Source organism: Micropterus dolomieu, unplaced genomic scaffold, assembly GCF_021292245.1.
Source record: "Micropterus dolomieu isolate WLL.071019.BEF.003 ecotype Adirondacks unplaced genomic scaffold, ASM2129224v1 scaffold_233, whole genome shotgun sequence".
NCBI classification, from domain to species: Eukaryota; Metazoa; Chordata; class Actinopteri; order Centrarchiformes; family Centrarchidae; genus Micropterus; species Micropterus dolomieu.
This window is the reverse complement of record NW_025744225.1, coordinates 19,789-47,137: the sequence shown is the minus strand read 5'-3', so window position 1 is coordinate 47,137 and position 27,349 is coordinate 19,789. Positions and strand designations below refer to the sequence as shown.

General features: G+C 40.5%; 2 protein-coding genes across 5 annotated transcripts; both read right to left on the bottom strand.

Annotated features, from left to right (window-relative positions):
* Positions 1-1,014: 1,014 nt before the first annotated feature.
* Positions 1,015-18,000, bottom strand: sin3b (SIN3 transcription regulator family member B). Of its 4 annotated transcripts, none has more exons than XM_046043369.1 (19): positions 17,507-18,000; positions 16,217-16,323; positions 15,715-15,868; positions 14,032-14,397; positions 13,555-13,710; positions 12,917-13,045; positions 12,635-12,724; positions 12,333-12,451; positions 11,692-11,905; positions 11,271-11,387; positions 10,148-10,386; positions 9,271-9,454; positions 6,872-7,766; positions 5,591-5,760; positions 5,317-5,490; positions 3,680-3,772; positions 3,458-3,552; positions 2,424-2,622; positions 1,015-2,308 (listed from the first exon to the last, which is right to left on the bottom strand). In XM_046043369.1, exons 1-19 carry the CDS (start codon positions 17,615-17,617, stop codon positions 2,072-2,074), a joined length of 3,849 nt encoding a protein of 1,282 aa, XP_045899325.1. In that variant the 5' UTR covers positions 17,618-18,000; the 3' UTR covers positions 1,015-2,071. The 4 variants fall into 4 exon arrangements, with proteins under 4 accessions (XP_045899325.1, XP_045899326.1, XP_045899328.1 ...); XM_046043370.1 differs by having other exon boundaries at positions 12,635-12,721; XM_046043372.1 differs by lacking the exon at positions 17,507-18,000 and adding an exon at positions 16,947-17,481.
* Positions 18,001-18,369: 369 nt separating this feature from the next.
* haus5 (HAUS augmin-like complex, subunit 5) lies at positions 18,370-25,256 on the bottom strand (the record flags this gene model as incomplete). The annotated part of the gene is made up of 16 exons (XM_046043373.1): positions 18,370-18,645; positions 19,563-19,695; positions 19,889-20,027; positions 20,820-20,916; positions 21,269-21,414; positions 21,529-21,609; positions 21,687-21,849; positions 22,168-22,322; positions 22,453-22,534; positions 22,634-22,761; positions 22,867-22,921; positions 23,010-23,101; positions 24,078-24,171; positions 24,618-24,777; positions 24,960-25,092; positions 25,232-25,256. Coding segments are annotated over 16 exons (1,786 nt in total), but the record flags the coding sequence as incomplete, so codon positions are not given.
* Between the last annotated feature and the right edge of the window lie 2,093 nt (positions 25,257-27,349).

The following is a 27,349-nucleotide window of genomic DNA, read 5'->3' as shown; positions in this document are numbered from 1 at the left end:
CAGGTAGGCGGAGTCTGACGCCGTAACGTTCAGCGTGCCACTAAGGATGACTGAGTCATCCTGAAAATCCTGCTTCTTGGCAGAGAGAAAGCTTCCATGAAATCGAAGGAGAACACAGTTAACTTTGTGACTAATCACCAACAAACCATCCCTCATAATCCAAAATCACAACAGCCTTTTCCCTTTTAAAAACAAGTGTGTGAGTGGAGACTGAAATCCTGTCCTTGACCTTGGAGACAGCAGTTAAAACAACCTCTCCACAAGGTCAGTTAGTGACTGTTCGAGCTTTCGATTGCATCACTCACACAAATCAAACTAATAATCTTAGTCTCCATTTGTAACCTAAATAGACGAAAAGTCCTTGAAGTGCTCAGGAAAAAAATGGAAATTTCAACATCTATAACTGCATGACAACTGCATGTGTTGAGGAAGATCATGTGATATGATTGAAAGCTCCAGAACAGCTACTAATGGACTTTGTGTCAAAAAGGGTGTCATTGTTTTCACTAAGATACTAAGAAAATTGGAACTTGGACAATTAAATGCAATCCGACCAGTTTCATTACTGATTATTTTCTTGATTAAATCAACTATTCTCTGAGTCTATAGTGTTTCAAAATTGTTCCCCCAGAACTCAAGATTTAACATCTTCATTTGTTTTTGTTCAACAGTATAAAACCCAAAGATATTCAGTTTACAGTGATTTAAAACAAACAAATCCTTACATTTCTGCTTGAACACAATCTATTAATAGTTTAGTAGTTATCAATACTTCATATTTGTCGATTGATGAATTAATCAACTAATCATTTCGGCTCTAATTTAGTTTTTGTGTATAGTGTCAGATGTCTGCCAGTTTAAAGGCTTTGGTTTCACATGCAGCCACTCCATTGATCGACTTCGCACGGTCATCAAGGTATTGCAAAACCAACATATCGATTCAGCAAGTTGATCGATGAGTCTTCTGTACGTAAAACATCTCTCAAACCAACAAACAACCTGCCAGTCAACATCTAAGAAGGTCACAACTAGGTTGTTTATTTTGTGATAACTGATACAGGATAAATGTTATACATTCTATTTTAACACTGATATTTTGCTTTAATTTTCAATGTCAGTATGCCAAAAAAAAGACAATACAAAGTAAACATTTAGTATCATGAATATGATACATAATTTGACTGCTTCACCCATATTAAACCAATTAATTTTAAGGACTCCTTGTTGCCCTGGTGATATCTTGTTTAGCTACAACACAAAAAAGGGAAAAAATACAAAAAAAAAAAACAAAATCAAAATGCTAACATCAAGAGTTGGCTGACAACACTGTAAAGAACCACGTGATCTCAAGATGCATCAATCAACTCGTGTAGATGCATATATAAAAATCCAGGATCCCTGTTGTATATATGCACATACAGTAATATGAATTACTAGAGTTGTAGAGCCTGTACTGGGCATACAAACAGACAAAATGAAGAGAGCAGGATACACATACATACACACGTTTACCATTATCTCTCCATATAAACACGCATAAACCAACCAACAGACAGAAGGCTCTCTGGCTTTAGAAGCTAAAAACTACACTTAAAAAAAGAAAAGGAAACAGACATTCACATTTCTGAAACAAATTTCATGATCTCATAACTTCCCAACCGTCTCTGTCCACCATTCTTTTAGTGCCACCAGAGAAGCTAGAATGATGATGATAATGATGAGCTCTGTTTGTGCCGTCGTGTCCAACTTGGCCCCGTCGATCAGGGCCGAGTTCACTTTCATTGATTAACTTGACTGTCTGTGTCGGTCCATTTTTTTTCTCCCCTCCACATCATCACTCCTCTCACTCATTCACTGACTCACTGTTCACTGGTGTAAACAGTCCAGAGGCTGCACTGTGTTTCTGCCAGTTTCTTCATCCATGAGTGAAAGTGAATGAGTGAACATGTTGTGGAGGACGCTGGAGAAGTGGGACTGCAGCGGTTTATGTCTGTTTAGTGTATGAATGTCCTTTACGTCCATGCATTTACCTGTGTTTGTGTGTACTGTACGTCCATCTCTATGTAGGGCTCTACGGTGAGGCCGGGGCTTTGCTACCGCTGTAATGAACCTGGTATCTGTTCACCGTTTGCCCTTTCACCTCAGTCGACAGGCAGGTCGTCTTGCAAGGGATCATGTCCTCCTCCTCCTCACCCATTAGCCAGTTCTGCACCGAGCGTTCAGCTGAGGCCGTAACGTGATTGGCCAGCCAGCCCTGGTGCCACTTGTCGAAGCGTTCGTGCTGGCTCGCTGCCACTCGGTGCTGCGACTGTGGAGGAAGAGGAAAATGACACATGTTGATGCCCAGATTCTCCGCATCACACCTCACACTCTTACAACACACCACAGCGGGAGACTAATGACTGAAATTAAATGCAGCCTACCTTCCTGGCCTTGACTAGCGCTCCTCTGCGATACATGTAATCCTCAGAGTTCATGACAAACACCATCTTGTGAGTGTTGAGTTTAAATCGACAGTCCAGACTCCCGGCGTTCTCTACGCCCAGCTGGCGATGCCACTCTCTCCTGCAGCGCATCGCCTCCACCTGCCGCACCTGCCAGCGCCGAAAACGACGCAGGTTCCTACAAGAAGACATTTTATTAAACGCTGACTGAATTACAATATTTTTTGTATATATTTTGAGAACTGAATGGCTTATCAGTTAGACCTCGAACATTTTTACATATGTTATCTGAGATGGCAATGGATCTGAAACAATATAACACTAAAGTCAGACTTATGTTTGAACAGAAACTTTATCAAACTCAAATTCCAAGATTTTACCTGGCTCAAAAAGTTTAAAAAGTATTAAGTTAATCACCAACTATTTTGATAATCGATTAAATCACTTTGAGTCCTTCCTTTTTTAAAGAAAAATCTTCTAAATTCTCAGATTTTAGCTTCTCAAATGTCAATATGTTCTGGTTTCTTTACTCCTTTATGACAGTAAACTGAATATATTTGGGTAAAAACAAGAAGACATTTTAGGACATCACCTTGGACTTTGGGAAACATTCAACATTTTTTGCAATTTTCTGGACCAACTAATCAGGAAAATTGACAGATTTATTGATTATTAAAATAATTGTTAGTTGCAGACCTAGTAGAGAATTGCATAGAGAAATGAAATCATGAATTCCTGCACACCGTCAGCACTAAGTTCGCTGAATGAACATTTAGTCATACAAACATTGCATTTTCAGTAAACTAGAAAAGTGTGGAAATTCAAACTCTCTTGCCTGTTGTACAAGATGCTGTGTACTAAAAAACAAGTGGGGAAGCAGCAGAAGTTGGAGAGAGCGATCGCGAGCTGCTCTGGCTGTATTATTTAAACAAGATGGGTGGCATTAGGATCTGTATGTGTGCAGCTTAAAGTGTAAACTTCTAAAAATCTGATGTTTAGAAATAATGTTCTACCTGGGCAGAAATACAGGTTTGAAGAAATAGCCCTCTGCTTGAGAACACAGACTGGACTCTGTTCCCACAAACTGCTCCATGTAGCTCGACAGGCACTGAGGGAGAAGACGGCAAAGACATTAAGAACTGTAAAGCAAGATCCATTAAGATGAATACATATTTAACTATATCTTATTATTTATAGGACGTGTGTAGAGAGAGGGTTTGTAAATGTGTGTTTACCTGGACATCTAACGGGTCATCAGCCTGAGCCTCCTCAGTGTCCAGCAGCTCAATGGTCATCGTCACATGACCCTTGTTTTGGATAAACATCACCTGATGACACAGAATGCAAACAAACATAAGTAAAATCAACACAACAGGGATTAAAGCTGTTGAAAACTCTTTAGCAGGCTTTGTACAAGAGAAAAGGACCTGACAGTTATGGCAGCTGATCCAATCATTTGTACATGAATGTAAGAGAGTGTCCAAATTAAGCCCTGGTCATAACCAGTGTTGGGGAGTCACTAGTTACATGTAATTTAGTTATGCAATTTAATTACAAAATAAATTTAACTGCAATCCATTACAGTTACTGGGGGGGGGGGGATGTAATTAAATTACAGTTACTTATGAAAATGTTCATGATTACATTAGGGGTTACATCTGAATATTTTCTGTAAAAAGCTAGCAGCTGTTGAATAATATTCATTTTGTTGCTTTGCATGTTTTTTATGTGCACAAATTGTTTTCTTTTGTTATTTCCAGCCACAGCTGGAAGTAAAATGTCATCCTATTCCGGTGCTTGAATGGTTGGTATGTTTGAATTTGCGGCGCCACCTGTCTGTCAGTTAAACTTTAAAGCTTTTAAAATGGTTCCATCCATCGTCAACCGCTTATCGCGGGGGTCCCAGCTTACATCGGGCGAAAGGCGGGGTACATCCTGGACACAGACAACCAACCACTCACACTCACATCCACACCTAAGGACAATTTTAGAGACACCAATTAACCTAGCCTGCATGTCTTTGGATGGTGGGAGAAAGCCGGAGTACCCGGAGAGAACCCACGTGGCCACGGGGAGAACACTCCACACAGAAAGGCCGGGGCAACCAGGGTTTGAACCCAACCCAAGGCAACAGTGCTAACCACTGTAACACCGCGCCGCCCTCTTCTAAAATGGTTAAGAGTTGAAAACAGTTGTTAGAAATTTAGAAAAGTAATTAAATGTAATAAGTTACATTACTTTGATAAAGTAATTGAAATAGTTACACTACTAGTGCATTTTAAATAGTGTGACTTTCCAAAGTAATCTTCCCAACACTGGTCATAACATAGAAGGTAAAACTGCAACTAACTATGCCCATCTCATAGATTAAGAAAATTTGTTTTAAAAGAAAATGATAAATTTTTAGTGAAGCAGCTCTCTGGTCATTATCCCTAAAACACCATATACAAAAAATAGTGAAGTGCTTTTGTGGCACATTTAATGTTAAATTTGAAGTGAAGTCAAAGAACAAGTGTACAATGGCATATTTCCACTTCAGCGGAAAGAGTTTCACTTCTTCAAAGTAGGGACTGCATTTTAAGCAAAAATACTATTTGATAGTCACTAGGAACTATTCGCCCGTTCTTCGAAGATTGCCAGGCTGCAACCTGAGCGTCTAGCCCATCTCACTGCGCTGTAGCCAAACTGAATGTGCCACATACTTGTTTTAACGTCAAAAAGGAAAATATATTTTTCCTTCACATAAACTTTGATTTGTTATAATTTAACAACTATTCAAAAACCGTGACCCATCCCTACTTCAAACAGCAGCAAAATGCCCAGGCCAAATACACGTCTGCCAGTACTACATTCACCAGGACGTGGTGCTCACCTTGAAGCAGTTCTCCTCAGCCATGACTCTCTCAGATTTCCACTGGTAGCTGGTCTCCCAGGCTGCTCTAACACACTGCGAGGACAGGTTTCCCCCTGCTGCCCCCCTTTTCCTCTCAGCCAGGTAAAGATCAACCACCTGCAGACAAACCTCGTCGCTCACTAGGTGCTGCAGCTGAAGTCAAAGAAAGCAGGGATTAGAAAATGACACTTAAATGTCGTACATGTCTTTGTTGTCAGATACACGCTCTCTGTGTGACGTAAACCCTGTTTACCTGCCGGATGATGTTGTGGATGACCTTGTCAATGGTAAAGCCGATGTAGGCGTGGATTGTGAACATCTCTCTCAGCGTGTCTTCATACTGTGTGGAGTCCAGGTTGCCATCCAGCAGGCTGCGCACCATATCCAAGAAGGCTGGGTAGTACTCCTCTAGCTCCACCTCACCTGTGGAAGCAAAGGCACATCCGTTACAACAGCAGGTCACTATGATATCAGTAAGTCATTTGTGTGGAGACGAGCGTCATGGTGGATCTGTTTTACAACAGGAAGGCTTGAGCAGAATTTGGACACCTTGTCTTTGCTGCTAGTATGAACAAAATACTGAAGTTTAAAATTTTCAACCAAAAGCACCATTTTAAAAGGGTGAGTCAGAGCGGATATTATTTATTCAAACTGTCACCTGATAGGTTATGTATATTTGTGCTGCTCTGTGGTAGAACTGCAACGATTGATTTCTTTCAGTTCATTAATTGACCAATTACTATTTTGATTATTAAGTAATCTTTCAAGTCATTTTTCAAGCAAAAATACCAAATATTGAGATTTTTTTCTTGGTTTTAAAGTAGAGTAAATTTTTGGTGTTTTGGATGTTGGTCAAAATAAAGACATTCAATGACGTCACCTTGTGCTTTATGATGTCTAATCGATAATGTTTAATATATGATAAATGGAGAAGGTAAATCGGCAGATGAATTGATAAAAATAATCATTAGTTGCTTTAAGTTATATAAAAAAGCCTGACTAGTTGTCCATGACAGCTTTTACCTGGAGGTTTACAAAATTCATCTTAAATTTATTGTTTTACAAAAAAAAACAAACATACATTTATTCCAACAATATAGCATCTGTAACTACACCCAGCTTATAACTAGGGTCAGTCCAATAAAAACCCACTCAATATAGTTCAATACAGTATATCTGTTTTATTTAGTTTCTTGCTGCTTCACACGCTGGTAAAGCAAATAAAAGAATAGCATCAGTGTTTAATCACATCTGGACTATTATTCACTTTATCGTGTAGTATGAATATGACTCCTCGCATCATTAAGTGTGCTGACATCATTAACAGTTTGATTTAAATGCACTTTCTGATTCAGCGATCATTAATTAATTCATCTCCCAGATGAGGTAATACGTATATTACAGCTCTTGATCATAGTTCAGCAAAACACAGCCTCCTACACTTGAGTGTATTTGACCAGTTTGAGTCACATCTGACAGCTGGTTGAACAAACTCAAATTAAATACTTGCTAACCAACCAGTAGCTGAACTTACTGGGCTGTTTGAGGCGGAGCTCCATGGCGAGGTCACATGCTTTTTCTCTCCTTCCCTCTGCCATCAGCAGCCTCTCCCTGCTCTGCTCAGCTCGGTGCTCCAGCAGCTGCCGCTCTGCCTGTCGGTAAACCCGCAGCAGCCGCGAACACAGCGTCTGGTGCAGCCGCAGGAAGAAATACCAGTTGTTGTTGACGAAGAAAAGGTTGTAGACGCCGTCCAGCTCCTTCTGGTGCTCTGCTTCGGGGTCGCGCAGGTCCACCTTCTCCCCGGGTGCACTTGAGCCAATCTCCATAGGTGTAGATCCAGGGGTGGACGCGGCAGTGCCTCCAGGCTGGCTCGAGGTGGTGGAGGCCTCTGTGTCTGCAGGTTGGGATGGGCTGCAGCGCCTCCGCCTGGACTCCCCGTTAAGCTGCTGCTGCTGCTGCTGTTGGGGTTGGGACTGGGCCTGTAATTGGGCAGGTTGGGGTAGAGACTGACTACCCGTGGCTGCTGCTACTCCTGATGCATTATTGGAATTACCATTTCCTCCTCCTCCTCCTGGTGCTGCTGCTGCTGCCGCCGCTACTGCCACTCCACCTCCTACTCCTCCTCTCTCTCCCCCATCCTCAGGCTCAACCTCCTCATCTGTCCATTCTTCAGTATCACTGAGCTCGCCGCGACGGGTGAAATACAGGTCGGGCACAAAGTGCTGGATGATGCGCTTGATGTGGTCCTTGTCGTCTTTGTGGATGGTGGGCTGACGTTTGACGTGGTAGATGATGAGTGAGGCAGCGTCCTCCAGGATCTGCTTGTCCTCATACGTAAACACCATGTGGGGCTCGCTAGATGAGGCTGCACCAGAGCCGTTACGACCCTGCTGGCCAACTCCGCCCTCTTCTGTGCTCTGCTCCTGACGCTGAGATGCAGAGAAAAACCTGATTAGTGCACCAAACATCAGAAAGATGCACTGTGACAAATCATGGGCCTTAATGGGTTTCATTGATCTCAGTGAAATTAACCTTCCTGTATAAAATATAAAGAAAAAATGTACACACAATACACAAAGGATCAGTGGTGGATTGTAACTAAGTACATTTACTCAAGTACTGTACTTAAGTACAATTTAAAAGGGAACTTGTACTTCCATTTTATACTGCTTTATTAATTCTACTCCACCACATTTAAGGGCAAAGAAATTTATCTGATGGCATGAATGGAGTTTTCGTTTCATTGCTTTATGAAGTTAATTTAGAACAATGTTTTGAACACTTTTAAATAAATTAATCTAATTTTTGAAGTGATGACAAGTTTTTTTAAAGTGAGGAGGAACGGCCCGTGTCCTCTAATGTGGAAACGCCGACACAGCCGAGCTGAAAGAATAAGGCTAAGGATATTTTCGTACACCTCATAAGAACACATCAAATCAACGCAGTATTATAGACTACGCCTGTTCATTTAGGCATTCACACTATCTGTGAATTTCTGTCTCCCTGCATGTGTCAGCTGCAGGCGTGCTACTGTCGTATTTCTGTAGTGTTACAGTTTAACCCTCGTTTGTACAATATGAAGCACTGCTGACAGTGGACTTGTTCATGTCTGTGATTGGTCATCTGCTGCTAACACCACCTCTTTTATGTGAACGCGCTCACGGCTGGATTGGGAAACCCTGGGAAGATTTACCGAGTTGATAACCAGCTTCGTGGTATCGCTTATCCCGATCGCGATTGTTAAGAGTTAGTTAAGCCAGATAACAAAAACATATCCTGGGTATGTTGAACTCGCTTCGTGGTACAGGCCCCAGGTCCATTTATTCGCTTTCTTGTTCCTGAGCTTTTGACCATTATCGCATGATCCTCATCAACAGACTGAGTACAACCATGAACTGTAGATAATCAAACGTTCTGATAGATTCTTGTGATTGAGTCTTGAGATGAGATCGTTATGTCAACTGCTGTTTCCAGGGTTGACATTTAAGTCAACGTTGATCAACACCTAAAATTACACGGAAATTGAGCAAGCTCAGTCTGCCCGTGTTATGAAGGTCCTGGAGTAAAGGTCAAGAATGAATGGTCAAACTCAACAATACAAAGAGTGCAGAAACTAAAACTGAAGAAAGAAAAGAGTAATTTGCTTACTGGTATTTACTTACTGGATATCAACTCACCCAATCATCACACACCAATTATTTTGTTGTTATGCATTTTTTATGTGAATGTGTCATTCAGAGATAAAAAGGGGTTCAAATTGCTCATTAACAGTTCAATATGTGAACAATTGTATTGCATCTTAGTGTTCCGGTGTGGCTCTACACAACCTGGCCCAAATATTTTACAGAAATGTAATTAGACACCCCGCACCTCATTATCTTTTCACATTATGAAAGCTCATGTTAGGATGGCAGACAGCAAGAAAGTTCCTACCTCATCGTAGACACTCTCAATCTCATTGAGAAGACTTTTTGACCGCAGGGCCTTCATGTCGTTCTGTTTGAAGTTGACTCCTTGGTGGTCGAGGGACTTCAGGTAAGCCTTCTCGTACTGCTCCCTCCATATCTTATTGAAACCCTGCTGGGCCTCTCTCCACTCCTCCTCTTTCGCTTTCAACCTATGAGGAGGAGGACATGCCTTCAATGTAGATACTTCACATACACAGCCACATATCAATATGCTGCATTAACATGTCTGTCAGTGAAGATGCTTGTATCTGTGGAAGGGAACATATCAGTTTTTCAGGATGCATCCTGTATTTGGAAATCTTTCCAAGTGTGTACGAACAGTACACTAAATACACAAAAACGCAGCTGCTGCTGGTATGGTTCACTGCTTGTTGATACAAGGATCTTACTCATACATACATCAACATTTCCATCATACTGTCACTTAGTTAAACCTCCGTGCTGGTACTGTAAATGAAATGAGCTGTCTAATTGCAAGCTACAATCTTCTTTTCATATTCACAATGTTGATCTTGTTGTGTCAACACAACATATGTTGAATTTTATTGTATAACTGACCATAATAGTAATGCATGCACATCAAGATCACAAAACAATTAAATTTTATTTATATAGCGCCTATTCATAACAGTTATCTCACAGCACTTTTCATACAGAGCAGGTCTAGGTACTCTTTGTGATTTTACTATCCCCAACAATTCCAAGCAAGCACTTGGCAAGGAAAAACTCCTTTTTACCAGAGCAGAACTGTGACTCAGAGTGGGCGGCCATTTGCCTCAACAAGTGCAGCCACTGAATTTCTTCTATGAAACTTAAATTTGAAATTAAAAGACAGTTCTGACCTCTTCAGCACCACAGGCACAGCGGTAGCAGGACTCCTCTTCAGTCCCTCAATGATCTCAGGGGCTTTATCACCATATATACGATACACAGCACGGCGCTGGATGACCTCAGAGGTCCCGCCAAGACAGTCGTCTAATCTGAACCGGTCCTGGTCCTCGGGTGAAAGACGGGAGAGCTTCTTCTGGACGCTCTCTAGCACCCTGATGGTGGCCAGGTTTGTTTCCAGAACTACATCCAACTGTATGTGGAGAGGTACAGACATCAGGCATGGAGCTTTTAGAAGGCAGCCATCAACTACAGTACGGTGCCAAGTACTCTTATGTTCTAAAGCATCATTTGGTATTTTTAAACCTAGGCCCTTTTTTCCACATATTTTGGTGTTGGTACAAAAGGTTTTGGGATCTGTGCAGTAGATGGATTCATCTGGCAGCCTCAAACCAGCTTGCAGTGGCTGCAACATATTCCTTCGAGGCAATCGTGAAAAATTACGTCCACAAAATACAAGGTGCATCATCAAGGTGTCCGACAACATCATGTAATAGGATCCCCACAAATGACTCCTGGTGACACCCTTTATTTTTAAACAGAAGTCTCTCTCAAGGACAATTCTCGCTCTGAAATGTCGTGAGAAGCGAGCTCTTGCAGGAATTTGTTACTTATGGTAGTATGACTTTATTTCCTAACGTTACTCCAACACAACAAACTCCTCTCTCCAACTCTGACTCACATTTCCACTACCATGTTCCTGCAACAACTTGTGTGAGATGTCAGAGCGAGAATTGTCCTTGAGCGAGACTTCTGTTTCTTGTTAAAAGCATATTATTATTTTGACGGGGGCAATTGCCCTGAAGGAATACATTGTAGCCACTGCAGCCGGTTCACAGCTGAAGCCATCTACTGCACGGATTCCAAACCTTTTTTTGTACCTACGTGTCATTTCAACAAATTATGTTAAAATAGGCACCAGGATTAAAAATACTGAAATTATCCTTTAAAAGCTTTTTAGCGACACTTTTAGGGACAAAAAAAAAAGAAAAACATATTGATTAAGTTATGATGTTTATGCAAACCCCCCTGTTCTACAAGAAGGGTAAATAGAAATCACTTTTAGGATGTACGTACCTCAAATCTTTCATCCTCGCAGCGATGCAGCTGTTCCTCATAAGGAGTCTTCTTTGAGCTGACGAAGGTAGAGTCCTCTGACCAGGAGGGGAATGATACCCAGGTGTCGTTCAACACCTACACACATACAGACAATTGGAAAACAACCAATATGGAATTGGTATGGTATTCTCTCATTTACTACAATTATACTGGAGACCTCAGCAGTATACAAGTAAAGGCAGAGAAGAAGAAGACTGCTAGCAAGTAAACAATGCAGGTTTTAAACCTCTAAGAAAAGTCTGCTTTGCGAATGTTTTATGAGGAAGTTAATCAATTCAACACACAATGTATCTTGGAGAGTGTAAGCAGAAAGTTTGTTTGCAAGAAATCTCCACATTGATCTAGAGACAACACGTAAGGAAAGTGGAAGTGGGTGTACCTCCTTGCATAGGGCAGTGCGCCCGCTGCATTTAGGCTGCTGGTAGGTCTTGGGCAGTGCTCTGTAGCTGGACCCCAGGCGCTTGCAGGAGGCATAATCCACCTCCCTGCCCCCTCCCCCCTCCATGTAGCGATCCGACAGCCCTGACACTGCATGAGAGAGCTCTTTGTCCCCCAGAAATGACTTGAACTGTGTGTACAGTTCGGGAAACTTCCTGGAAGGAGATGGATGAAATCATGAATGACAGATAACTTAGGAGAACAGCTGAGCACAAAACAAATTACCCATCAGAATAATCCTACCAATGAGAATGTGAATAAATGTCTGCATTATAACATAGTTTTATTTATTTTGCCAGTAAGGTTCAGAATTGTTAAGATCATAATGCTATCAAATATGAAACTTATCAGTACCACTCACATTTACCTTTGAACATTATTCAATTGTCCTGAAAGTCTTTTATAAATGTCAACACTGTTAACAGTTATTGCCCTTCCCTGCAGTAATACCAGAGTGCCTCTTCTACACCTTCTGTCAGCTCCCTGCAGCTACTGTATCCATTCATTTGTGCATCCATTTTTCTGATTCCATCTAGCCATTTCACACATTTGTTCAGTTCAATCATCTTTCCATCCACTCACCCCAGGAAAGGAGTGACTAGCTGTAGCAGCTCCGCTCCTGAAACTACTTCCTGGTTAAACAAGGCAATGCAGCGCAGGAAGTTCTCATACACTTCCTGGCTTTTAAACAGACGGCGAACCTGAATGATGTGCGGGTTGACAGGGAAATCAGACCAATTACATTATCAAAGAAAACACTGTTTGAAAAAGCAAAAATAGCAATAGAGAAATGTGGGTTAAAGGAAGGAAGAACAGTGGCTCAAAAGAAAAGTATGAACCATGGAAGTAGGAAATCATTACTGCCATGGAAAATGATGCCTCACCTTATCAAAGAAGGAGAATTCTCTTAAGACTCCATGTTTGCCAACTGAAGCAAAGGACTGATCTTTGGTACAGGAATACTTCATTTTCTTCTAAATAAAAAATAAATCAATGCTTAATGGTCTTTACATTTAAACATTAGGGATTAAAGTTATTGTAGTCTGAGCTTTTGGATTGCTACTTTAGGAACAATGCAAAGAGTTACTGAACCTTTTAGAGATCAAGGACATGTATACGTACAGTGGCACATTGCCTGAGGCAGTAATTCTAAATTGAGAGTTTACCTTGAGCAGTGGGGATATGTGCTGCAGTAGGATGGGCCTGGGCCTCTTTTTGTTCTGTTTGGTTATCATATCGTCTTCCTCCGGCCTTTTCAGCTGCTCTTTCCCCCCCGTCAATGAGCTACCTGTGAACTAAGGGAAGGAATCGCACAGGCAATTAAAATACCTTGTTTTGTTCAACCAACAATCCAGAAGCTAAAAATCTTGAATTTAATTTCATAGAAAACACAGCAAATATTCACCGTTGAGAAGCAATTTTTAATGTGCCAATTTTTTTGGTAAATCTATGAAAATAGTAAATAACAATATTCCGTCAATCAACTAATTGATTAATTGACTAATCTACTAAATTGTTTTACTTTGGACTTGCACTTTCAATTACTGTATTCAAAGCACTTTTGTAATACATTGCATACTATTATGAATATACATGACATTTACAAAAATAACAAATTTCATTAGCAATTCAGTTGTAATATGTCTTTAAAAAACACTGACAAGAATGAGAAATAACAACAGAATAAAATGTTTTTTGTGAAGAGACAGACTGAGATGTTGTGTGCATCAACCTTTTTTGATTTAGTACATTTTGAAATTGCAACATTCTTATTTATTAATCTGTCTACTGCTGCTTTACTGACCAATGATCTCTTGGCATCAGGCAGGAATTGTCCAAACTCAGCCAGCAGGTCTTCCTGCCCCTTGAACAGACTGGCAACTTTCGAAAACACCTCATCTTCTGTCATCCCGCTGCTTCCTCGGCTTCCTCGACTCTCCTTCACCTCCAGCTGCTCCTTCTGAGGGGCAATGGGAAAAAATGGGTGATCAGAAGTGAGGAATCAAACTTTAGCAGATCCACGTTGAAATTCTCTGACTACACATGGTCAATACTCATTGTGAAGGAGATACAAACACCATCACTGTCCCCCAAGGAACCGACTTTAACCCTTCAACTATGACCTTTATTTACTTGATTAAATCTTATTTAAAATGCTTTGCTAAAATCCCTGCGAGGACAATCAAAATATTTGAGGCAGAACAGGAGGAATGTCATTGCCTATATTATAATATGCAACTAAACAGGCAACTTAAATCACCACCTATTATCTCTACAGTACCTGATACGTGTGAAGAATCTCTAGAAAGGCTCTGTAGATCTCAGGGTGGTCCAGGAAACGGTTTTTAATCTTATTGACATAACTGATGGCACTGTCAAACTCTACAGGGCTCGTCTCTGAGGCAGGTGGGGATACAGACGAGGTGGTGGCCTGATTCTGGCTCTCTTTGCTATTCAGGGGAAGAGAAAGCTTGCTGGGAGGCTCTGGAGGTGCTGCTGGGGTTGAGGCAGATGGGGACTCTGATGAGGCCACCTTGACTTCAGTGGTCTGGGCAGGTCCAGCTTCAGTTTGGGCGGCAGAGGCACTACTTGAAGTTGCGGTCACTGCAGAGGTGGTGAGGCTCTTCCCCTGCTGCCCTGGTGATACCTGGACAGATGAGTGACAGCATAAGAAGTTAAAGCTGGATGATTAGGTGCATTAATTGAACTACTTCAAATTAAAAAGGTTCTGCATGTAAGATTCTGAACATAATATAACAGCAAACAACTAACTGCTATCTAAACATATAGTGGGGTAATGGCCTCAGCAGAGAATGACATTATACTCCCTCTGTGCGAGTTGTTATGCGAGCTTCTTTGTTCTTTTTTTTGGCAGCCGGTCTAGCCATATGTGCACGCGAGTTTTGGTCCGAGATGCTGGTGACCTAGTGCAACATTTAGTGGAAGTGAATGTTGCCTTTTTTAGTACTCTTAAGACTTTGGGGGGAAATATTTGCCAGTTAACGCCAACCCAAATGGTGTATAAAATTTAGAGGCAAGTTATTTGAAAACATTGTGCATATATTGTGTCTACCGTACTTAAGTAACATCACATTTATATTAAGTGAAATATATACATGCAAAATTGCATTTTAAATGACTGCATTATTACATTAAAATGGAAAATCAATACAGGAGAAACAACATCTTATTAACAAACACATACATCAGAACCGTTTTTAGTGACAAATTCTAAAAAAAACACATCTGTCAAAAAATGGTTTTATACAAATCTCAAGTAACCTCGTGTCGCTCCAACAAATTTCTTAGTCGAGAAGTCCACTTTCCAAATAAGAAAATCTCTCACAGAAGAAAACATCATTGGCATTTGGTGCTTAAGAGAGGAATGTTCTTTAGGCAGCAAAGGTATATTAAAATCCTTGCTTTAGTCTGGCATCTTGGTCTATCTTAGAGTGACTAAAGAACATTGTTTTCTTTGACTATTTTTTAATCTTCAAGAGCTCCTTAAAGTCACATGGACTTACTTACTGTGTGTTAAACTGACGAATCAGAAACTTGTTTTTAAAATCATACCACATGTGAACTGAATTGAAACTGAATCTGAGCTGAAGCAAATCAAGTCGAAACAGTTTTGAATCACGGTGCACCAAAACATCACAAACTTAGTCTTTTTTATATCAAACTGTAGAAAATTTAAATCAGTTTATCTAAGCGAGATACCCACCTGTTGTGATGCATTTCTATACACATTACATTGATCAGTTTATTAGGTACACCTAGCTAAAAACTAATGCAGTCTAATAAAACAGTATATAGTATAAAAGAAAAAGTTCTGCGGGCTTCAAGCATCCAGTACACTGTGAGTGTGTTACGATACACCTCTTGAAAGTGTCATAGGTTTGAAGATAAACAAATTACTCGTTTTGGGAGTATGTCAACTTCAACTGTGAGGACAGTCTCTCACCTGTGTGGAGAAGGGAGATTGGAGGAAGGCCACCCCGTTCTTGGGGACCTCTATCCGATACCCCGGTGGCAGGAAGGCATTGAACCCCAAGACTAGGTCTGGGTGTCCGTGGAAGAGTTGTGACACGCGGTTTATCACCCCCGGTGTGTCGATGCTATTCAGGGAACAGGCAGACAAAGAAATATTAGTGGTGTGAATGACAGAGGCAAATAAAGATTAGCTTCCTCTCCTACATGCTGCATGTACTCAAAAAGACTGTTGCAGTTTAGTTTAGAGCAAAACACACTTGAATCACAATAAAATTTCCAAGAGACTATAAACCGCTGGATAATTAGAGTAGTACTACATGCAGTTTCTTCCTTACTGAAAGATGACTTAAAAATGTTGTTGATCCCTGCGCGTCCACACACAAGCTCCGCCATTCAGAATGTCTTATGTCTGCATTAATAATCATCTCATCAAAAATGTATTTCTATAACTGAGTAACTTCTTGCATAAATACCTTTGTGACTTGAACTCTTTCATGATGTCAAGAAACTTGTTGTATATGCCAGGATCGTTTGCAAAACGAATTTTGACTTGGTCCAGATATGACAAGGCATCTTCCACCTAAGCAAAGAGAGGAGAAAAAACAAAAAGCAATGCAGCACAGTCGGTCTCACTTGGACCTGGGGATAAGCTTTTTGACAATCGTCCTGTTGGTGAAGTAGGATCTTACAGAGATGTTAGTTAAAAAAAAAAAAAAAAGCTTGGACATTTTTAACATGGCTTGTCTACATAGCAATGCTCCATTGTGCCTTATCAATAATTGTATATAGTGACATGTCCTATCAAATTGCAAGTGTAAAAACCCAGATATCTGTATTGCAGAATTTGCTCAATGCGGGTATTTTTAGACTTGAAGTTACAGAAGAAGATCATGTTTGCTTTCCTCATTGTCAACTGAAGTGCTCTATCAACAAACGTACTAGTTAGCTGTACAAGCTGTACAAGTAACCGTTAAATAAATAAATAAATAAATAAACGAATACAAGAAAACCCCGATCAGCTTTTGTTCACTGGACCTCGGCTTTCTTTATTTACAGCATTCAAGGTTAAGCTTACGTTACGGTAAAAATACGTGTTCACACAAAGCATTGTCACAAACAGTCCACATCTGAAGAGGGTTGTTGTAGCTAACGTTAGCCAAGAGCCAGTCAACTGACGATAATAATAACTCCACGAACACTTACCTACCCACATAAACATTTATACAATACGTTTAGTCACCGCTGCTCCCTAACCAACAACGTCGTGTTGGCAAAAAAAACAAGCATGATAATAGTCAAACACTGCGATAACAAAGAAATGTGTAATGAAGCTGCTAATCAGCTGAAATAGCCGTTCTTGGCTAGCCTGGCTCACGTCCTCCACTTTGTTCAGGGTGGCTGAAAAAACGAACAAGGAGGAACTTCCCACAACCGAGGTTTGAGTTAACGTTTGCTCACACAGTGGCTGTTATTGACATCGTAAATAAGAAACTACCTCTTAACTGTGTCACTCGACTGTCACTCAGATATTCATTAATGAAATACAGCTTCCACGTCTAACCTTAAATGTGCATGTTCGGCTGTTTAGCAATGAATTACTTTTAATAGGCCAGCGAGCTAACTAACGCTAGCCAGCCGATCCTTTTTACTCTCGACATTAGAGGAGAAAGAGGAAAGCCTCAAATCCAATGCAATGATCCGACGAACAAAATGGTTCTGACTCTGAGGGACTTTTCCCCTTGTCGTGTCCGTTGTCTTCTTACCTTCAGCTTCTGGAAGTGCTGCTGCTGCACTTGCTTTTGTGTTATAACGAAAGGCTTGTCTTGAATTTGGTTTATTTGCTTCGCGGCGCTGTGAGCCTGAATCTTCGCCATTATCCCGGCGACAGGAGGGCTCGGGAGCCTCTACCACAACTTGAGAGGGAAAGCTTCGGTGTTACCTCCAGTTGTTGGCTAGCCGACAAACCTTCCTCTCGGTCGGGAAGCCAGCCTGCCAGCGAGCAACCCTACTTTGCCTGGCTGGACAGCGCAAAAAAAGGGGGACGGGAGATCCAGCAGAGTGGAGGGTGATGACAGACAAGCTGCTACTCGCTGCGACTTTGATTAAACATCACCATCGATTTAAACAAGCTCAGGCAAGAAGCGTCGGGAAATAAGCTAATGGACAATGGTTGCCGTTTATCGTATTTAAAATAACTATTGCCTGTCTCTTTAAATTCGGCGGCAGCGGTCTGTCTTGGCGTCCGGAAGCCAGAGTAGGAGTGAAAAATTGAAAAAAAAAAGAAAAGAGGAGTGAAAAATTGAACTGCGCAGCCGCAGCGGTGGGAGGAGTTGAGTTCACAATAATCAGCTTGCTCCTTCACTGCTACAAAGGAACAATGTTAGTCCATGCGAAGCGATAGCTACATAGTTCACTGTACTCACAACTACACGATCAATCACAGACAGGGTACTGGCTGTGAGACGGATCAATACTGTGCTATTGATTGATTTCTACATTGCATTCAGAGGGCATATGAGCAAAAACGCAGCACTGGTTGAATGAGTTCAATACAAGAGAAAGAGGCAGCTTTCAACAACTTTTATTGTACGTTTGAATGCATTTTAAGGAAGACAGGGACAAATAATATAATTAAAATTATTTATTAGTGACTGACTTTCACATGGTAAAACAAAATGCTGGTTAAAGGACAGTGTGATTGAGTTATAACCATTTTCTAACTACTGTAGCGTGGTCAATCTGCCACTGAAAGGTGCTGTAAAGGATCTTCTTTATGTTTTTAAACTATGAGGTGTCCTCTTAAGAGGCTTTGGCAGCAAGTCTCCATCTTTGTAGCCATTGTTGAAAAGTCAGTCCTCCTTTACTGACCTCAGGTAGGACATGCTGGGCAGGCCTCTCCCACCTAAATATATGAACACACACACAAGACAGTAACAAGTTAACCAGCAAAGGAGACCCTTAGCTTCTGACTGAAGGTATAAATCCAAAACAATACGGTCCACTGTTATGCACCAGACAAATAAAAATGTGCTTTATTTTCTAGTTTATAATTACAATTTGCTCAGAATCATTTAACAATTAAATTAAAGGTAAAACAATAACACCATATATTCATAATGTGTCAATCATATTTAAGTACATATGGCAAAAAACACAAGTAAATCAGACAATCAGGTAGGCAGAGTTCCTAGCTCCTCTGTAGCTACACCATATTTAACATGTGACTACAAATAGGTAGATGTTTATTATGTAAATAAATGGTTATAAAATCCAACAGTTAACATGTGTTACATTCTGAGAAGACATTATATTTTTTATATATATATATATAAATAAATAAAATATTGTATCTCATACAAATAAATGTTGTGGCCGTTCAGTCCACACTCGTACACAGAAAGCTGAACGACATTTCACTGTCATACATCTCTAAAAAGGAAGTAAACTAACAGGTTATTTTTCCTGCAAAGAAACCGTGGATAGGTGATTTAAACAAATTCAGTTGAATTTGCTGAACCAGGAAGAACTTCTCAAAAAGGTAATAGATGTATGAGTGATAACTTGTCACATTCACTTTCATTTTCACAGATGCGGTTTAGGTAACATGGTTAGACAGCAGACTAGTCTAAAACTGCCACGACTGCTTGAGCTGCACTCCATTGTAAAGATCTCAGCACTGAAGCTGGCTGATAAATTGGTAACTGACAGGATTGTGGTGAAACTGAAAATAGACCCAGATTGAAAACAATTCTCCTTTACAGACATGTTTGAAAGGAAACTACTTGGTAATGTATGTATTATCTACTAAATGTGCCTCACCAGTAAGAGACGGCAGTTTTGAATTGGTCCCCATAAGACAGCCCTTGGGCACAACGTTCAGTGAGGCCCCTGACTCTTGGTACCAGAGCCTTCAGAAGCTTCTGATCGTCATCCACGACTCTGGACAGCAGAGCTAAGAGGCAGAATGTAGACAAACAGTAGTTCTGTTGTTAATAAAACTTTAAATAATTCTTTAAACTTCTTTTTGCCCAGGGACTATGCACTCTTCGTCATTTAAAGTATGTGTATGAACCGACAAATACAGCACTTCTTACTTTGTGTATTAAGCATGACAAAAGCGTCTCTCGATGAGTTCCCCTGATTACCTTTTTGATCAGATGCGTGCAGCGACTCTGCTTCCTTCTGTATTTTCTGCAAAGTAGCAGAGTGAAGCTGAAGTATCTGACGGAGAAAACGTAACTCAAGTTGCTGGGAGCGCGTCTGGGAACACAACTCTTCTGGAGCCTAAAGTGTAAGAAGAGGGAGAACATTTTTCTGTGTCAAAGTCAGAGAAAGAAGAAGGGACCACACAAAACTGAGCACTACTACTAAAATAATAAAAAAAAAAAGTTAATGTTGGTCTTTTGTAAAGTAAACAGTTTAGACTACACACATTTACCATTTTTACCATATAGAAAAGAAAAATTATTTTCTCCTGCATTACGCCATAGTTGATGATTATAGCTAATAGTTACTGAATTGCTTTTGACTTATATCATCAGCCATTGAATTATGAATCAAACTGACTTAACCCAAAGGACTGACTGCTGGTTATCATTTAAAATTTTACAATACCAGTACCAAATCCCTTAAAGTGATAGATATCAATAGAGTACTTCATTCAGACAAGTGATGTCAAAGAATATCAGAAGATGAAACAAACAGAAAGCCAAACTTGTGATAAACTTGCAACAGTGAAGAATATGCCTGAGACCACAGTCGATGCTGAGGGGCTGTTAAAAATCACACATGGGCTAGGCTTAGAACCGCCTGCAGGCAAGTAAGAAAGAAAAGAAAAAAATAAAATAAAAGAGTTGAGTGTTGCTTGTGTGTTTGGCTATGAGGAAAACCATACAAAAAGGATCAAATACAGTACTGGTTTCGATACTACTCGGTACTGGCCTATTTTGGTCAATACCTTAAAAAAGGTATCAAGTACCGATACCCAGCCCTATTACTTTAGCTCTGGGCAAGAAGACAAAGAAGATGATCTCACTTTTGTTACAACAGGTCAATGCACTATATGCCCAGACTCACCCTGTACAGTGGGAATGCCAGGCTCTGACACAAGCTGCTGAAGGTCGGCGACTGCAAGCGATGGATGGACAACCACGATGCAGGGATTCTTTGCATTCTGAAACAACAGAAAAAAATTTTAACTTTTCAATATTTTTTGCTTTTGCTTCTTTACTCCACTGCTGCTGGAGGTATGAAGTAGGATCATTTGACAGATTTTACCCTTCTACTTTCTCCCTCTATGAATTTGTAATTGATCATGAAATGCATCAAAACTCAACACATCCGAAGGAATAAAAGCTGGCAGTGTGTCACGTAACCCTTTTTGATTTAAATCCAAACATTTTTTTTAGACGCAGTAAAACGCGTAATTGGATATTAAATGCCCCTGCTCTAAAGTGGGTGTTAACGTCACTGGTTACATACCAACCTGACTGGGGTTTTTTAGATATCAGGCAACTTGTTCTTACCCTTCAACAGTCCTGCAGTCCAGAGCAAGAAGCGAAACCATTCCCAGCTGTCTGGCCTCCTTGGAAATAGAGTTCCTTAGACTGTTGGCTGCAGTGGTGACATCTTCAAACTGTGGCACCAGTTTGCCCTGGATGAATTCCTGTAACTGAAACAAGACAGAGGAATAGAAATCCTCAACAGATGTTCAAAAATGAAATCTTGTATATTCTCTCTCTCTCTCTCTCTCCCTTCAGTGTCATAGATGGGAGAACATCCACACCTCTGTGTGCAGACGGATCAGCTCCGTCTTGGCTGTGGAGTTCCCCTTAATCAGACCTCTGATCTGCTCCTGTCTGAGAACCTGGATGGACACAATAGAACATCTTTAATGATACATGTTGGAGAAAATGTTTGATCTCGTATTGTAAATTCACTCACCACTAGTTTTCGGAAGTCAAGGATCCTCTGCCACTGGCTGCGGAGATTCCTAAGAGCCTCCTGTCGGCTTCTGGCATGCTGGTCAAGTTGAATACATCGGTCTTTGATATGATCCCTGGCTGCTGCCTGCATCACACACTGGAGTTCCACCTCTAGAACAGACCTGATAGCAACAAAGGAAAAAACAAAGTTAATTCTTTAAAACATGTTTTTCATCACTGTCTAATTTGACTATAAGTTATTCTTTGCAAAAAAAGACAAGACAAGCAAAGAATGAGATTAAATTGAGAGAAAATTAAAAAGAAATTGTTCATTCTTCATTTAAAAATGCTTGACAATAATGAGCTCCTACTGAAAAAAGAATGCCATGCCTTTTTTCTGACTTTCAGTCCAAAATTCCACAACCAAAATTTCTATCCTTAGATAACACCCTTCCTTCATGACTTGCCCACACCAATAACTCTACAGTGAGTTGGCTTACAGTGCCAAGGTGTCATTGTGGAGCTCATCTGCAATAACAGACACCTCCAGCTCAGCTTCTTTTCTGCGGGCCAGCAGCTGGTTTCGGAGCTGCTGGACTCTGGAGCGAGTCTGTGCAAGTTCGACCAAACTCTGCTCCACCTCTTTCCAAGCAGCCTAGAACAACAAACGTGCAATTCCACGAATAAAAATGGTTTTCATCATAAAAACACACAAACATGTTTTCTTCAGCTGTGAATTTCCTGAATATTATATTACAGTGTACATGTGTGTTTGTGTTTAGCACCTCCAGGAGGGTCTTAACAGGTGGCAACTCGTTATCCTCTTCTGCTGACATGTCCAGTAGGTGATTGCTTTCATAGCGGAACCTGCAATTTAATTGCGAGTTAAATACTCTAACACCTAAAAACATTTTATAGTCTTAAAAGAAGAGAGAACATAATAATAATTTTATTAATTAAATTTACCGTAGAGCTGTCACATCCCGTGACACATCCAGAGATGTGAGTTTATCCTCTAGTTCCTTCTGCTCTCTGGAAGCTAAATACTCCAATGCAGAGAGGACATGGTTTGGGGGATAACCACCCAACAGGTTCTGATGACAAGACAAGCAACAACATGTTAATTGAAATCAAAAATTAAAACAGTATATAACAAAAGTACCACAATATTTAGTAAGATTTCATCTCAGTACACCAACCTCCACCGCACTGAGCCAATACTGAAACACAGCACTCCTTTGTTCACGAGTCATACTGAGAGGAAACAAAAGAAAGAAGCGATTAATTCAAAAAAGAAGAAGTTGACAATATTCTCAAATACTGTATCCACTGCAGTCCTTACTGTTTGGCTGCAGAGTGCGCTGTTTTCAGTTCACTCTCTTGTAAAGACTGATAGAAGTGGACCCGGTCGTCACACAGCTCTCTTACTTCACGCTAACAGGAACAAAAGAAAATAAAATGTGATTATTTCTTTCAGTCAGCAGCTGATGTATTGGCCAGGCATCTTTATCAACATTACTCATATTTAATGTGTGAATATTTGCTGCTTCACTTGTATATTTTCTTCCAAATTGTGCAAATTTTTACAGATTTTTTTTCACAGCTCAAAAAAGAACATCAAATCAGTGTGTATCTCCACCAGCTGCAGTAATATGACATTACTCTCAAGATGGCATAACAAGGTACATAATGAAAAGGCCAACGGTAAATTTGACATCATTTTATTTTTGGAATAAATCCAAAAATGCAGATTGAAATGATTACAGTCAATACATCTGTGTATTTCAAGTGAAGTAAGTTTTATTTTTTGAGCCCAAAATCACAAATCTGCCTCTGGATCTTTACAATCTGTACAGCATACAACACCTTCTGTCCTTAGACCCTGAAAAACCCTTTTACCGGGGGAAGAAAGTGTAAAAACTATTGTGTTTTCCCACCTAAATTGGAATTGCAGATCAGAAATCACTCCCTCATCTACTCATTTATAATGATGCATATAGTCAGTAGTTTGCTCTTAAATAAATTAAGTAAATGAGATGTGGAGCACTACATTGTGGGATTGATGTGAGTGAGTGTGTGCCATGGACACTTGTTTTTTCGTTCCATTGTGGAAATTTGAATTACAATCTACAATCTGTATAAATTTCACATTCAGAACTCAGACACTCGACTGAAATGACAGAGGGTAAATATAGTGCACTATATAGTAAACAGAGATTTGATATGATTTCGGACATAACCATTGTGTAGCATTTTATCAGTTGGCCTATTCCTTCTTTATTTTGGGGACTTCTAACAAAGACATGAACAAATGGATAGCAGCAGTACACTGACAATGCATATGCCAAATAAAGTGCACTTTAAACTTTACTTAACATTAAAATACAGATCAGATTTAGGCAGCTCTTACCAGGACCTGTGCCTCTGCTGCAGCTTTGGAGTTGAAGTTGTTACCATCACTGCTGCTGGAAAGATTATCAAACAGCACTTCCACCTCTGCTTTCCTGCACACAATACAGTTCTTAGGTACCATATCATTAGTACAGGTGTGTAAATGAGTGTATATTTTTATTTTACTTCAAGCTGGAGTGCGGGACTTCTACATATAAATGAACGTCATATTACGTTCAGGCCTTGCCAAACTAGTTCACACAATGCTGATTAAGCCTATCACTGCCTGGCAAATCTGTCTGCATTTGCCGCATACTAAAGGTTTTAAATCTGGTGTGGCAACGTTTCTGTGCTGGTACACTGGTGGTGATGTGTTTTATGGCAGCCAGCAATGATTTGTTTGCCAGAGGTGAAGGGGGAGTGAATGTGCAGCAACTCCATAAGGCATAGCCTATCCACTGTAAATGTCATAAGCATGTGTCGACAGTATAATTCGCCTTCAGAAGAGGGAGACAAAAGTTCTGCAGTGCAGGTTTAAACTTTCACTTTTCTGCCTTACCTGGCCATTAGCTCCAGTGCCTGGCAGTGCCCACTGATCTTTTGTGTGTCATCAGAGAGCACTGTGCGGCCCATGATGCTGCGCTGGCTGAAGGCCTGCAGGAGCAGATCTCTGCGCCGGCTGTCCTCCACCTTGGCCCAGGTACGGCTGATGGACTGCTCTGTTGATAAATAGTAGAAAACTCTGGCTTGAGGAATCACTCTAAATATTGTTGAACTATGGAAGCAAAGCAATGAAAACATTAGCAATGAGCTGGTTTTCTGCCTTCTGACCACAGTAACTGCTAACGGGGTAATACGGTCTGATGAGATACCCAGCATTTCCTGCATGTGCTGGACTAACCTTGTGTAGCCAACTGTTCCTCTGTTCCACTGATCTGAGAGTCCAGGTGACTGATCTCAGCCCTCAGCTGCTCGATCTTTCTCTGAAGCTCTCTCCTCTTAGCAGACTCACTCTGGCCCTCAGCATTCTTCAACTGAGCATGAAAAAAATAAAAATTTCATTTTATCAGTGGTGTTAAAAATTCCACAATGTGTCTCAATAGTGTAATCACTTAAGATTTAACAAATGAAATAGAAATAAACCACAAGGAAGGAAAAAAAGTTGTATCCAACCTCTTTGTCTTGAAGAACTTTGTACCTTGAAGATCATGTCAAGGAAATTACTGGATAAACAGACAGTGGCCCTGGTGGCTGAGGAAATTCAGTGAATTTGCCTGTGTCACAAAGCGCTTGCTCATGGTGGGAATTAGGTCTCTGTAAATAATATAACAAAGACACAATCTAGACCTGCTCTATATGAAAAGTACACTGAGATAACTTTTGTTGTGAATTGGTATATAAATAAAATTTAGTTAAATTATAGGAAGAGGGCAGATTTAAAATTACGTTGGGGTATTTATAAGACAGGACATCTGACAGGCAACACACACACAGAGAGAGAGAGAGAGAGAGAGAGAGAGAGAGAGAGAGAGAGAGAGAGAGAGAGAGAGAGAGAGAGAGAGAGAGAGAGAGAGAGAGCGCACATATTATGATTTTTTAAAATCTGAAAATTTGGGCTTTAAAACCTTAATTTCCTTTCATTTAATTTAATCCCAGCTGAGTCTACATGCATGCTGGCATGCCTGAAGTAGCCTAAAGTCTGTTTAAATATGCAGAAGATTTTGAGCATTAAACACTTAATTTCCTGAATTCTGGTAGCTTATTAGCTTATTTTTTTTTAGCTTAAGTTATTTTTCAATACAGAGATTTCTTCTATAGTTAGAAGTTAATTTGCACAGGCCCACTGTGCAAATTAACCTTTCTCATAGCATTTTTATTTGTTAATTAACATTTCTTGGTGCAAGGTATTTTTCAGAACACCTAAAGTGCAGATCACAGCCGCTTCAGAGGGAGTGAAGCATCCTGGAGACTGTAAAACAGAAGTGTCTCAGAGCGAGGGGGACACAGACAGCAGGACACAGAGCGTCAGGTGTCATGATATTCTCTCACTACTACAGTTTGTATCAATACATTGACTAGGCACTGACCGACAACATTTACATTTAAATGTATTGATTACAATTTTGCTAGGGATAATTCAGAAGTCGTGACAAGCCCTGAAGCTGTGAGCATTACACTCTCTCTCTCTCTCTCCCTCTAAATGCAGGCATGCTGAGTAATGGTGGGGGGGGGGGTCACATTAGGTAAACTTCAAACAAAATGTAATATTATTGCAAGCAGCCTCCGCTCTTTGAAGACCTGCGAGTCAGGCTGCGTCATGAAGATTATTGCATATTAATATAGAAAATAGTTTTGTTGCTGGGAAAAATGACCTGGCGAGGCTGATGCTTCAGTCCTTTACATCTGGAAATGAATACTATGTAACGTTAAAGTGTTGCTAAAGTGGAGCTTTTTAGACTCTTTAAGCTCCTCACTTTAGCTCTCCAGCTACACACAGACTGTATTAGTCTCCTGGGCCCAATCTGCACCCTAAAGCATGAGCACTTCACCCTCATGGACTTAACTTACGTCACCTGTGTGAGCAGCTGTAGCGCTTGAGTGTGCGCTTTAATGAGGGTTCCAATTGGTAGAAAAAGGAGTAATAGGACCCACTATTGTGACATCTCATGTTGCTTGGAAATTCATCCCCATTAAAAAAACAAAAACTAAGAAAGCAAGCCACACCTTCACTATGTACATGACAGTTGCATTTTCGCCTCTATTGATGACAAGACGACCAAGACGATTACAAGACCAAATGCCAGATCTTCACATTATCCAGCCTCTTGGCCTTGCAGAGTGGGTAAACATTATTTCCTATTTGTATTGCCAATAGCAATGAATTCATTACCCACTATAGGCAATAATAGGCTGAGAGTCATGTGTCATCTCAGACTGTTCTCATCTCAAGGTGTCAAATACCAACGAGTCAGAAAGGGTGACAAAGCGTAGTTATCTCACACAAAAAGTACCCTTCAGCATCTGTGTGAGACACCCCGGGTGTGTCTGTAGAGACACCTCAAATCGTTTATAAATGGAGAAAGTTCAGCACTGTTGCTACTGGAGTGGCCGTCCTGCAAATATGACTGCACGAGCACAGCGCAGAATGAGGAAGAAGAATCCTAGAATGTCAGCTGAAGACTTACACAAATTTAATGCTAAAGTCTCTGTTGACAACTTTACAATGCATCAAACACTAAACAAGAATAGAGTTCATGGGAGGACACCACAGAGGACGCCACTGCTGTCCCA